Raw genomic sequence first — 14,081 nt, 5'->3', positions numbered from 1 at the left:
CTAAGCTGAGCTATTGTGACCATGTAACAAGCATTTTCGAGACCTTCAGTACTCAGCTGTGCTGCTTTTGGCTGGGATAGAGTTAATTTTCTTCACAGTAGCTACTACTAGGCTGTGTTTTCAATTTGTGCTGAACACAGTGGGATAATACCAGGTATCTTTTAGTTACTGCTGAGTAGTGCTTACACAGAGTCAAGGCCTTTTCTGTTTCTTATTCTGCCCCACTAGTGAGTAGATTGGGGGTGCACAAGTTGTTGGGAAGGGACACAGCCGGGACAGCTGACCCCAACTGACCCAAGGGATATTCCATACCATATGTCATCATGTTCAGCATATAGAGCTAGGGGAAGAGTGGAGGGGGGACATTTGGATTCATGGCATTTGTCTTCCCAAGTAGTCGTAAACACATGATGGAGTCCTGTTTTCTTGGAGGTGGCTGAAGACCTGCCTGCCCATGGGAAGTGAATTAATTCCTTCTTTTGCTTTGCTTGAGTGCACAGCTTTTGCTTTCCCAATTAAACTGTCTTAATCTCAGCCTGTGAGTTTTCTCACTGTTACCCTTCTGATTTTCTCACCCATCCCATTGTGGGGGCGAGTGAGTGAGCAGCTGTGTGGGACATAGTTGATTGCTGGGGTTAAACCACAGCAGCATCCAAAACAAGATTTTAAGGTTGCAGTACTGCAATGTGTAAAAGTGAAGTATTTGGCCTTAGAAGTAGGATACATAGTAATTACCCTCTTGCTTGTTTTTCTGTTTTTATCCAGTGGTTGCCTAATCTAAAATCCAAGTAGATCTTAGCAGCAGGATCTGGAACGTTGGTTAAGTTTTGAGTGCCCTAGGTCCTGAGCTAATCTGACAGGTGACCTCATCTGCTTCCCCTGGGACCTGGCAAATTAGTGGCCCTATTTAAGAGAAGCACTGGTAGATGTTCCTGTTCTTGGTGTCCTGCTGAGGCTGATGCCGTGGTGCTGGCTAGGGGTATGGAAGCTGAAGACTCATACTCCCTTAGGGCCTAGGACTTAACAGTTTTACTTCCTTGGCAGATGCTGCAGCCACCAAGAGGTTTTGTTTTGGTTTTGTTGTTTTTTTTATAAAAGGTAACTGCTGTCATTGCTCAGCTAACAAATCAAGTTCATATGGGGACATAAAACACAGGGAGGTCTAGTTTCTGGATTCCAGATGGCCTTTGGTTAATGACATATGCCTGTACAGCCAGGTCCACCAGAATGGATTTGCTGTTAAATATGTAGAGTAGCAAAACTCACACCATTTTACCTAAAGAACAGGCATTTTAGCAAAGTAAAGGGGAAGGCTGCATGTAGGTTGCTGTTACAAACTTAGGAGCCTAATTCGGCTCAACTTTTACTTTAAACCTCTCAGAGCTACTTGGTTTGTCCTCAGTGTTACGGGCAACCATCACATTTTCTGTTACAACAAAGAATGACACATCCAGGGCACGCGAGTGCAAAGCTGATCCACTGAGGATTAGTATTTATAACTCTTACATGGTATTTTGCAACAATTTTTTTTACCAGATTTACACACTCTATGGAATATAAAGTCATAAACAAAACTCTGCCAAATACTTCACAAATAGGACTTATGGGACCCTCTGTACGCCAGCTCTGTGCTCCAGCTCTTGCATATTAAGTTTGCACTAGAGTTCAGAAAGGGTAAGGCCTGATCAGGAGTGGAGTAATGGCCAGTTGACTGCTGCTTTTGTAGACCTACAGCAGACAAAAGCTACTTCGAGTTTCACTTGTGTGCTGAATGACCTTCTCACCTCTGCCATTCAGGCATTCAGCACACGGGAATGCATTTTCTTTCATAGGTAATAAATGAGACAAATGCTGGGGTTTTGCCATATAATTTATTTTCAGTAATAAGCCTTTGAAAAGCAGAACTTTGAAACACTTCAGATTAATTTCATTTTCTTTGGTTTGTGCAGTAAGAAACAGTTCCACTTCAGATATTCTTTGCTTCTAAAATTTCACCTGTTTCTTATTCATGGCATTTTTCTTAGAAGCAGAGATGTATGAATTTCAGACTGGGTAAATAAAGACAGTTCAATCTTTAAGAAATTGTATACTTCTGAGAAGGAACAGATGGGGAAAAATAAAAGCATACGTAAATAAAATTTTTCATGCATAGGAGTGTTTTGTTCTACAAAGGAATCACAGATAATGTTTCCTGAGGGCCTTGGAGTTTTTGCAGCAATGACGGAGGATGGGCCCACTTCAGTGACTGCTTATTGTGAAATAGATTGACAACAGGTTCTGAAATGGTCTCAGTGCCTTGTTAGTAAATCCGTAAGATCTTGTATCTGCCTCCATACTGTGACTCTTACTTGGAAGGCAGTGAGCTCTTAATCCATACTCAGTTTTCCTCTCACAGCTGTGGGTTATGTCCCTACATGTCACATGAAGTGTTAGGTCATGAGCCAAACACAGCCTGTGAACAGCAGCTGCCAGGAGGAAGTTCATTTGTGTCTAAATCCTGCTGTAGCTGTGTATTCCTTTCTTTTCTTTTTTTTTTTTTTTTTACACTCCCCACCACCCTGAATGATAATTTGGGTTTGTTCAAGTTGATGTAACCCCTAAAGCCAGGAAAATGTTATTTTCCATTAAAACCTTTTTGGTTTTTTTTCTTCCCAACGTGTTTCTGCTCATGGATGTGAAAGGTTAGGGTTCAGACATGCTACACAGGCAATAAAAGAAGTCTTGTACTACAACTCTTGCAGGATTACAGGTTTCAGTACTAGAATTATAGCACCTTTTGTAGTTCATATAGAAAATCTTTTAAATCCTACTGAAGCGTCCTGTCTACAATAATAGAACTGTGAACTCTGGTAGTTATAAGAGATTCTGGAGATTCTGAACATTTTTCAAGACATTATTAAAAGGAAGAGCTGTGTACTGTTGGAAGAATGCTGTTGCGTTGATTATTCATCTGCCCTAAGGGCTAGGAACATGGCAGCCTTTTTAGAGCCTCTAGTGCTGTGCAAGTTCACATTTCTAATGTGAGAACAGATTTTTTTGCTACTAAGTCACCAAGAATAGTAGTAATGCTCCCTACTCTTCAGATCAAAATAATTTCAAGATCAGATTTTGTGTAAGCAGTAGATTTAAACTCTCATTTCAGACTATAAGAAGACTTGTTGACTTCAGTGAGATCTGATTAAGATACACTTCTATATTTACTTTAATATTTCACTTATCTGAAAGTACAGCAGTTCAGAACTAACCTCTAAAAAGTTATGCTGTGTGTGTCAGTGTTTATTGATTGGCATGTTCTTTTCTGCGTCCAGAATAAATGCCTAGCTGTAGCCTGTGTGGTCTGCCAGTGGTTATACGTCTTTAGGGCTCAACAGATCATCACTGATAAACATTTAGTTAGAGTTTTCCCAGCTATTTTTGGTAGTTTGATAGCTGATACAAAGCAGTGTCCAATTCTCTCTTTATTTCTATAAAAGAAAAAACCAAAAAAGAAATACAGCAGTGTTCTTTTTGTACACTGGCAGTCCTTTCTCTGATCACATTCAGGAGCTTTGAAGACGCATCCTGAGCATTCAGACACAGATCAGAAAAATCTTTTGGCCATTCCATTAATCCTTTTCTGTTTTCTAGGATAATCAAACTGGAAATTTCCACTGCTGACCTTGTGGGTTACTCTTTTTACCATGTAGATGTACATGAGGCTTTGATGGTCTAGGCCACACTCTTACCTCTTGATAGGATTGTGGTCTTATCACAGTTACTGTCTACAGTTTCAGGAAATAATGATTTACCTGGATTGAATTGTTTCTGGAACGATTTGAAACTGGATACAGCACATACTGCCGTAAGGTATAGAGGGAAACTGTTGCAGTCATGTTTAACCAGTCCATTTACAACAATATATCTGAGCTTGTGGTGCTAATCACTGCATTTCAAGTGTATAGTAGATACTAGGAGTTCAGTATGAGATGTATGAAAAGGCCACTCCTCTGGAGTTCAGTGAAGCTAATAGCTAATAGAGTTAGCTATAAGAGCACCAGTACGTCAGAGCTCAGCCAAAGAGGCTTCTTGCCAAAAAGGGTTACAGAAGCATCAGCACAAATACATAAATACATAAACACTTCTTGGATATGAGGACAATACTGACGATGGATTTTTGCTACTGTTTTTAATGAGGGAAAAATTGTCATTACTGTTCTGTTAGACTATCCTTTAATAACATGTAATATTACTATAGTATCTATTTGATAGTATCTGATACACATATATTGACTTTATTACCTAAAGTATAACTGTTTCCAAACTGGTGACTTGTAAGTTTTGAGGTTCTGTAGATAATTTTACCTCATTGAAATAGTATGTGGTTAATTGCACACTTCACAAGCAAGAGTGTTTTAAAGTGCTTTATCTTAAAATGCATGAAAGCAGCTTTAATAGAAACATAAGCCCTGCGGATAAAGTGACAGCATAAATGAGAATTGCATCAGTGTGTGGCTGCAGTGTGTTAACTACATGGTTTAATAAAAGCAACTTAGTTGTGTAGCTGTGCCTGTCTCTAAGTTAAAAGCTGATCACTCTCAAATGGAGTCACTGTCCCTGGTAGTGTTCAAAAACCATGTAAATGAGGCTCTTAGTGATACTGTTTAATGGTGATCTTGGCAGTCGTGGGTTAATGGTTGGACTTGATGATCTTAAAGGTCTTTTCCAACCTAGTTGATTCTATGATTCTAAACCTAGGAGGTGGGTAAGGCTAACAACTAAATTTGCATGTGAACTACCTGAAGCCGTTAGACACAGAGGATTCTGGATTGACTTACTGATTTGAATGTTCTTTTTCTCTAGAATAGGAAATACTCTAGAATTCTATGGAATATTAAAGTATATGTCATAAAAATAACATCACAGTTAAGCTAGTATTTTAATATAAGGACAAAGCAATATAGTTTTGAAGCAAAATTCAACTGAGGAAATTAATAAAACAGTTATGTGTTAAAAGTTATATTTTGATTAAATCACCAGCTTATCTGTGCAGTACTTTCACAGATGCTATACTTTGGGGTAGGTATAGGGAATTATCTATCTGGATATAAATCACACTAAAAAATGTCAAGTCAGATGAATCTGTAAATTTGAACTAGTTCTATTTTTTGTGTTGAAGCCAAATGAACTGATTTGTTTAGCACATCCTCAGAACACTTCTGGGTGTTTTTATTTTTATTTTAACTAGACCTTTACTTCTCACTCTCAAACTTTTAAGTTTTGTCATATGGTCCTTCAAAGAACACTCTGATAGACAGAACATTGATCAGTCTTTTTCAGATACATATATATAATTTGAAAAGTCTACTTCTTCAGACAAATGATGAGACGGTCTTGCACTCTGGAAGCCTGGAATTATTTATGCTTGGTAACTTTTTGTATGTGCTTCGTTGGTGGTTCAACAGACGCATAAACACAGCATTAAATTAAAAAATAGTGTGTCTTGGATGTTTCCAGGGTAATACTAAAAAAGAAAAGTAGAAATAAGGAAAAACAGGGTAACTGTCAAAACAATTTTTAAGCTCTTTTCAGCTTAAAGTCTCCCAGTGTTCTCTCTTTAGAGCAAATGCTGGCCAGAGCTGGGCAAAGTGCATTATTTTTCTCATTAGCAACCTTTCTTTAGGTTCTGGGGGAGACACAAATTGCTCATGTGCTTGTGTTGATGTCCCCTCCTTCCCAGAGGTGGTTGGTGTCAGGTTCCGGCACACTAGCCTGTCCTCGTCTGAAACACTGGATCCATGAGCCTTAGCCTTTGCTTTGATTTGTGAAGTTGGTTTCTCCCTCTCTGACACGTGAATAAATCAGGGTGCACATGGGGTCATTGTTAACAAGTGTCACTTTGGAAAAGTCAGCTGTTTTAAATAGATAGTACATGCAAAAAAATAGAGACTGTAAGTCTGTGGTGTCCTGCCCTCTTCACACAAAATCAGAAATACAGGAGAAAACCATATGGAAGATCTAGTGAAAACCTCTTGGCATGTTAAAGTCTCAAGTTATGTGTTTCCAAATTGTACAAGTTCAGTAGCTAGAGTAAATTAGGTAGAACACTACCCGACACTGTTGTTCAGTGTTCATGTACCAAAAAAAGGAAAAAACTGACCCTAGATAACTGATAAGCAGGATGCTGGAATTATCTGACAGGAGCTTTTATTACAACAGAAAGTGTTACTTTAAAACTCATCAAGATCTAACATTCTTTCATTCTAAAACTAAATTACAAGACACGTGTTTTCGTATTTTGTTCTCACTCGCATTGGTTCCCAGGACAGTTTTAGATCTTTTTCCCATGGAATAGTTACACTGTCTAATTTTAAACACCTACCCAGCTAGCTGGAACACTGCAAAGCCAATAATTACATTGGAATCTCCACATCCCAAACAGAAGGAGATCCAAATGCATTTTCTTCCAAGGAATGCTCCTAACCACTTCAGAAGCGAGCTCCTGGGCTCACCCTCCGCTTATTGTGGGTTTCTGTGATTCGAGAAACCCAGGTTCCAGTCTTGCTTCCCCTGCCAGAAGGAAATGGGTTCCCTGCAGGAAGAGGGAGTGCTCCATGCCTCCACACAGCAGTCCTGCTCTACCCCTGGTGATATGAGGATAGTATTAATGCCCTGTAAAGCAATTCCTACTTAGCCTTGCTTTCCTACTTTGGCAGCTTCCTGGCATGGGCTTTAAGTATGTATTCATTAAAAAGAAATTAAAATGAAGAATAAGTGTTCTGCAAGAAGTTTAACAGTGAATTTCACAGGTAAAAATTGGCAAGTTTTTTATAGAGCTTTTACAGCTCTGTCCATTTTAAAAGAACTGAGTGTGGTAGTCTGCGTGGATCCTGTCTGAGCCATTATCCAGGATCAATATAATTGATTCCTGATTTCAAAGCAGTCTTTAGGAGTAGGAGGAAATTTTCTGGGTAGTTATTTTTGGATTTAAAACCCCAACAGATTATAGCTGTCATTTACCTCTGTGAAGAAAGTGTGTGTGTACCCTCAGGTACTGGCTCTTTTATTTCTTACTTGTAGTGTATTGCCAACTTTGACTGTCTCCTTAAGCCTCAGTAGCCTTTGAGTTGCAGCTGGATCCCAATTCTCCCCTTCCTGAAGATCTTCCTGACTTGCAGTTCCTACGTGCTCATCACCACCCCTTCAGTCATGTTGGCTTAAGTTACTGTTCTCTTTGCTCCCTAATTTGCTCCAGTCAGAGGTGTTTAACTGTTTTAAAGAATAGATTTTTATATATATATAAATAACCCACCTGAAATAAGTAAAGAAGTGATAATACAGACTGATGCCTTAGCAGAGCTGGTAGTTCAGTGAACAGCAGGAAATGTGCACAAATAGCAGGTAGTACAACATAGGCAAGAAGGGTGTGTTGGATTTCATCATTGGTTTTTGCTGGCACTTGGCATTCCTGCTCCATCATCCCTGCAGACTTAAGCCCATGTCCTTAGACCAGTCATACTGAGTTAAAGTTTGTAAAGCTCAGAGGTTTAACCTTGGTTTGAGGTTGTTACAGATGTAGTGTCTAGACTTACAGGTTCAGTTTCCATAAAAATAGCTCCATTATTTGGAACTAATGGAGCTGTGAAGTGTTAAGGGTTTGTGGCATGTGTGTGGGTTTTCTGTTTTCTTTTAAGTTGACTTCAGTTTTCCTTCAGTGTTTTAGTGTATCATGTGCCTGTAGCTTAGGAATACGTGAGAATGCGTTTCATACCTTAGGTCATCTTTTCCACATCTTTTATGGATGAACACTGATTGGTCTTCGGGCTTTTTGCCATGACCTTTATTTCTGTGTTATGGAAGCTGTGTTTGTGTCCCTGCCACAGGTCACCTTTAACACCTGTAACCTATTTTAATGGTGTCAAATACCATGTGCTTTGGTTTTCTGGGGTGCAGCCTCCAACCATTCTTTTTCTAATGACCCAAGTCAGATATGCTCTTTTCCACTGATCTGTCTTAGGGTTAATGGCTGGTTTTGCATCCTTTCATCTTCTGAAGAAAATGTTCCTGTCTAAAAGCTGCATGCTTTAGAGGACTGAGCTCAGGCTACTGGACAGATTTAGGTACAGCTAGGAGTTCCTTAAAAGAAATACAATTAGAAACAGTTACATTGTGAAGCAATCTTGTACCTTTTTGCATCAAATATAATACTTGTATGCTGTCTGCAGTGTTGAGAACAGCTCCAGGTGACAGTGTAAAAAAAGTTGTAGTAACTGTCCACTGAAGTTGGCAAATGGAAATTTAAAATACTTGTATAGTAGGGACTTTACAGGACTTTAAATCTATAGGAAACTATTGTTCTCTAATGCAGCCTCCTTCATAACATCATCAGAATTTTTTAGCACCATATTCACATCTTGTGGTTGAGTCCAAGCATATTTCTAGAAAGACATCATTTTTGCTATTTAAGACTTCAAGCAATAGTGATTCCACCATGTCCCACAGTAAGTCATCGATTATTCTCACTGTAAAAATGTTTTGTATTTTTGACTTCTAAACACTGCATACAGATGTAGATTTTGTTTTTTCCAGCCATGTTTAAAAGCAAAAAGCAGCACAGCTCTACAGTCTAGAAACTTTCCTATGTATGTGCTTCAGTGAATCAGTTCCTAATCTTTGGGATAAGGCTAGAAAGATTGCATGGAAATTTTTCTCAATGCTTGTTCGTCATACTACACGGAGCTGGCTCTTCAGACTTCCAGGAATGATTACCGTAAATGAATATTTCTTGCCTTTAAAGAATTGAAACCAACCAACCAAAAAGATGTACTGGGAAAAAAACATCCATTTTCAAATATACAGAAAAAGATAATTACAAATTATATCAAGTAATTCCATGTTATTTAACAGGGATGTTTTCACCAAAATCTGTAGGGAAAAAAAAAAACCGTAACACAAACACACATTTAAAGCAGCTGTGAAGAAAATCAATTTTAAAAGGAATAGTTGCCTTCAAAAATCTGTTGGTACTTTTCTACATTTATCTAGTAGTTAAAGCATGTTCTTACAATGTGAGTCATTTGATTCAATTTCTGCCTAAAGGAATTCCAGCCTTCCTACCTTCCAAGCGTTTCCCATCATTAACAATGTTATTCTTAGATTATTGCCCTTTCATCCATACTGTTGAAGCTTTTGCAGTCTGTGTGAAATAATGAAATACTAAATGAGCCAAAGAGAGAATGAGAAAGTCATTCAGGAATTGAGAAGTCATGGATCACATTTTCCTTTCTCAGATTCACATAACAAGGCTTACTCAATATATAAATAGTTCTAGTGTATTTGTGAAATATATACTAATAATGGTGATTGCCTTTGTTGGAATCTGCTTTTTGTTTAGAAATAAAAACATATAATCTTTCAGATAGGCTAAACTGGTTGTGAGAAGTTCTGTTCAGTATCAAAAGGTTTGTATATTGTTGCAGGGAGCTTTAGCTCATGACTAAAAGGCATTCACATCCCAAACCTGCACTTCAGTGATTCCAGTCCAGCACTTTATACCAGAGTTTTCACAAGCAGCTATCTTTTTATTGTTCATGATATAGTGGCCTTCTGACTCTCTTTAAAAATGCATTTCTGGAAGCTAGTATTACTTGTCTTTGTAGTTGCTAATTGTCTGGGATCCATTTATACTTCTGAGAGAGGAAGGAATAACTGTAAGTTTCTCAGTAGTACAGGCATTTTCATGGCATGTTCAGAGCCTTTTCTGAAAAAACATAAACCAAGTATGTGAATGGTACAAGTATCATAACATTATCTGTATATTTAAATGATAATGTAGTTTTTATCCAATATTTCAGAATTTCTTCTGCTTGAAAACAATGCAAGTTAAGCATTTACTAACCCCCTATATCTGTTCTTTCAGGTAAAGAACAATCTTCAGGGGAGGTGAACATGCACCCTGTCTCAGCAGCTCCGCTGTCTGTGTTTAGTAAAGAATCAAACTCCTCAAAACATAGTGACCACCATCACCACCACCACCATGAGCACAAGAAGAAGAAGAAGAAACACAAGCATAAGCATAAGCATAAACATAAACATGACAGTAAAGAAAAGGAAAAGGATCCCTTTGCTTTCTCTAACAGTCCAGCCAGTGCACGATCCATCCGTTCCCCATCACTTTCAGACTGATATCGATGGCTTCTCTGGAGTTCAACTTGCAGTATTCTCTGAATACTTAGAAGGGTGTATATAACTATAGCTTCTGTCTTTTTTCATGGAAATAACAATATGTGAATTGCCTTAGCAATTCAGAAGCTCTGCCACTGTCCTCATTTGAAGCATTCTATTTGCATATGCAGTTGTTGAAATAATCTGATTCAAAAAGTATGTTTTATGACTCTGAGTCATTTTGCATTTCACTGTTCTCCACACCTCCCACTCTTTTTTCCATTTTAAACAAAGAAAACAGCCCTTTATGTAAGGGCCTGTGTCCACTGGCAACCCCCTGCACATCATGCTGACCATGTGTGCTGCCAGAACCAATTATGTTTTAATCTTTTGAAGAACATTATGAGGCAGAGTATGTTTTAAGCAGAAGCCAATTGCCAGGCCTTTGGTGAAGTGCTGTTTCCAGAGTAGTGTTGTATTACCAAGCGTAGACCTCCTGAGAAGACAGGGATTTTCTGTAGTCTTCAGTTGAGCTGTTTCTTGCTTTAACTGTTGCGCTGTAATGTCAGAATTTTAAGAACAGTACACAGAACATTTGCCTTTTTCACATACTAAAACTCTTAAAAATCCTAAGCTGCTCTTAAGCTGCTTTTATTATGGACATGACCCTTTGAATATAATGACAGTCTGCAATTATGTTTTTGGAATTTTAGCAAAATGCTTAATGCATGTTTTGACCTGTAATCAGGCTTTTAAAACTCCAATAAAGTTTGCGAATTATTTTGACAGAGGTAGATTTTTTTTCTTCAGCTTGACACTGGAATATACTTTTGAAAGATGGCTTTGCTAAAATTAAAAAAAAATAAAAAACCATATATTTTTAAAAACCATAAACTTCAAAGACTGAAAAACACATCTTTCCTCCTGCCAGAGGGTGGTTTTTTGAAAGCATTCTATGTGATCAGCTCATGAATCCCCAGGAGAAATACATTAGTAGGTTAAGCTAAGTCTGGGACTTTGAATGACGGATGCATTTAAATTACTTCAGCTGTGGTTTATGCAGTGTACTATTTACACCCAGCAAATGTTTCATTTGAAAACTTACATTTTTAGAAGTTTTGATAATAGAGATAAATAATCTCTGCCACTTTTTATGTGTTTTCTCTATTTGTATGTGGAGGCAGGGGTTTGACTTCCATGCACTGATTGACTTCTGTTGCCCAGAGGTCACTTCACCTTTAGCTTTCTATAAAATAGTTGTATTTGGGCTAACTATTTTTAAAAGAAATTTCCCAACTTCCTTTGAGAGACTGATTCTCCTTCTTAGGACAAAGGCAGAAAGTTCGACAGGGATCCAAGAAGACTTTTTAAGCCATATTCTGTTTTATTAAAGTTAATAAATACTTTTAAATTACATACCCGCTGTTGAATCCTGTAGTTTTTGTAATACCAGATTATCTTTAGAATGGAAAGATGATAGACTCAGGTGTTTTGTAATACATGTATGCTTACTTTGTTATTCAGACACTGTATCCCTTTAATGCTTTGTGGCTAGTTGTGCTAATTGTTGTATTTGGAGTACACATTAAGAGAAGTTTGGGCTGGATTTGGTTGTGATGGACGTGGGCAGCATCATGGCTTCTCACCATCTGCTGCCACACCAGCAACTCTTCCTTCACATGAGGAGAAGCCCTCCTTGGTGTGTTGGGTTTCCTCTCTAGCAATGACTGCAAGCTCTTAGCACTTAGATAAGCTAAAGGCCACAGGAACAGGAAAACACCCAAGAAGCGCAGGTAGAATATGGTACAGAGCATGGTTGGGGTAGACTAACCATGTGTGCAGCTTGGCTTACCACGCTCTTTGGGCCAGCGAGCTGCTGTGTGAGCATCGTCAGTTGTGGATTGCAGGGAGAGGAGTGTGAGGAGGCTGTAGTAACAGCTCGGTGGAAATGGTTGTAGGTGTTTTTCCCTTGGCTAAGGAGTGAGGTAACAGTGCCAAAGGTGTTTGTGGGAGACCTGGGGTAATAAGCAATGAAAGCTGGCATTGTTTGGGAGAGTGAAGGCAGATGCGTTTATGTTTTAAAAATGAGGTCATGGATAATTTAAGCTGGTGGAGTTTCTACTTTGGTAGGCATGGATTTACACTCTTGTGCTGAGGGGAACTGTGTTGTTCAGTGATGCAGGCGCAGGACTGAGGCAGAGCTGTAACATGGCAATTCTACCATCAGGTATTTGGCTGTATGGCTTCAAATGAACTACTGAATATATGCTAAGGCAATAGGGCAAAGACATTGCTAATAGAAAACTGGAGGGGCAAAAAAGTTCTAAAAAGACTTTCCAGTGCATTTTCTGAGGTTGTATCATGATCCTGGTTCAGAACATCCACTAATGTGTTTGATAGAATACAAAATGAGTTTTGAGGTCTGCAAGGATCGTGATGTGGACAGGCAACAGCTCAAACTGGCAGATGTGCTCTGAAGTCAGAATACTTTGGTTACACAGGTGATCCAACAACAGAAAGCTCAAACTCAGTTGGAATGAATGTGAAATACTGAACGGGGAGAAAATGGAAGTGTGTGAAAGCAAAGGATTCCCACTGTTTGCAAGGTGTAGGGAGGGGAAAAGCATTTGGTCATGTAGAGATGAGCAACTTGATATTGTTACAAAAGTGAAACTCACTGAAGGATTAACAGGAATTTTTTATATAAAACATGAAAGTAATTATTTTATCAAGTGCCAGTGATTTTGGGCAACACATTTAAGAAATAGGTGGGGAAATTCCCCTAAATCAGAACAATGGGTAACATTATATATAATTAAAAAAAATAAAGGGAGCACAGTATTCCTGATCTAGAATGGAAGAAGTCTGAGCAAGGAACTCTCCCTTCTGATACTGAAACAATTGCTACAACAGAAAATGTTTATCAGTTCTTCTTGATATTTCCTGTGGGAAAGATTAGCTTTATTGGCAAGAAAAAATACTTTTGTTGAATGTTAAGATGGAAAACATTTTGACAGGCACCGGGCAATGACATGAAGGCTCTCTTCTTGCAGGGTTTCAAGCAGCAGATTGGCAAATGGCTGCAGAGGACATAGATGGGATGCTTTGCCCTCCACAGCAAAGTAACTTGTTGCTGCAGTCTGTTTCTGTGGTTTCTTTGATCCTCCATTTCTGTCAGTGAAATCACTGCAGTGGCTCTCTGGATGTGATGGGCACATCTGGAAGGCTCAGGTAACACAGGTCTGTGCCTGCCAGAGATGTGACTGATGACAGTTTAGCTTGGGTTTTTCATCTACTGAAAATCAATGACTATTCAAGGTTATAACCTGACATCAACTTGAGTTAACACTTTTTATTTGGATTTGAACTCGTAGGTTGGCTGTAACCTGTACGGTTGATTCCGGTCTGGGTTCTGATTTTCAGTTAAAACTTCTCATTTGCAGTACACTGTGCTTGAAGCAAAAGGAGAAATATATACTGGAAGAATACACATTGCACATATAAAGCAGAAATGCGTATGTTGTTAAGATGCACAAGGCAGTCAAAGTCTGGGGAATTTATTTCGCTATTTAGTTTTTAACATGAATTCCTTTATTGTCTTCATTAGAAACATTGTAATACACATAAGCGTTGGGCAAACGTAATATTAGAAGGCCTAAATGCATTTTTAATGCAGAATTTTCTTTTTGGTTTTATTTTTGTGTGGTTTTTCTGTATTTCTTAGCACAATTACAGAATAAATCATCTATGAAGTAACTGCTGCTTCCCTTAGATTCATAGACATGCTCAAGTGTCTGACCATTCTATGATTCTATCTGATTGGGATATAGCTGCTTTCCTTAGGTGTCCAAGTAGGCATTTATTTTAGCCTTGATGTGTTCCCTGCCAGCCCTGTCAGTCTGTCCTGCTGCAGTGGAGGAAGGACAGCAGGATGCAACTTC

General features: G+C 38.6%; 1 protein-coding gene across 3 annotated transcripts in view; it reads left to right on the top strand.

Annotated features, from left to right (window-relative positions):
- The window catches only part of TAF2 (TATA-box binding protein associated factor 2), a 65,699-nt gene extending 54,080 nt beyond the window's left edge, over positions 1–11,619 (top strand). For all 3 annotated transcript variants that reach the window (XM_080610720.1, XM_080610721.1, XM_080610719.1), the window contains one exon: positions 9,896–11,619. In XM_080610720.1, the coding sequence (XP_080466846.1) occupies positions 9,896–10,161 (266 nt within the window). In that variant the 3' untranslated portion in view covers positions 10,162–11,619. The remainder of the gene's footprint in view (positions 1–9,895) is intronic.
- The last annotated feature ends 2,462 nt before the right edge of the window (positions 11,620–14,081 follow it).

The sequence above is a fragment of the Psittacula echo genome (genome assembly GCF_963264785.1).
Source record: "Psittacula echo genome assembly, chromosome: 2".
Lineage (NCBI taxonomy): Eukaryota > Metazoa > Chordata > Aves > Psittaciformes > Psittacidae > Psittacula > Psittacula echo.
Note: the sequence above shows the minus strand (reverse complement) of the source record. Positions and strands in the feature narration are given on the sequence as shown.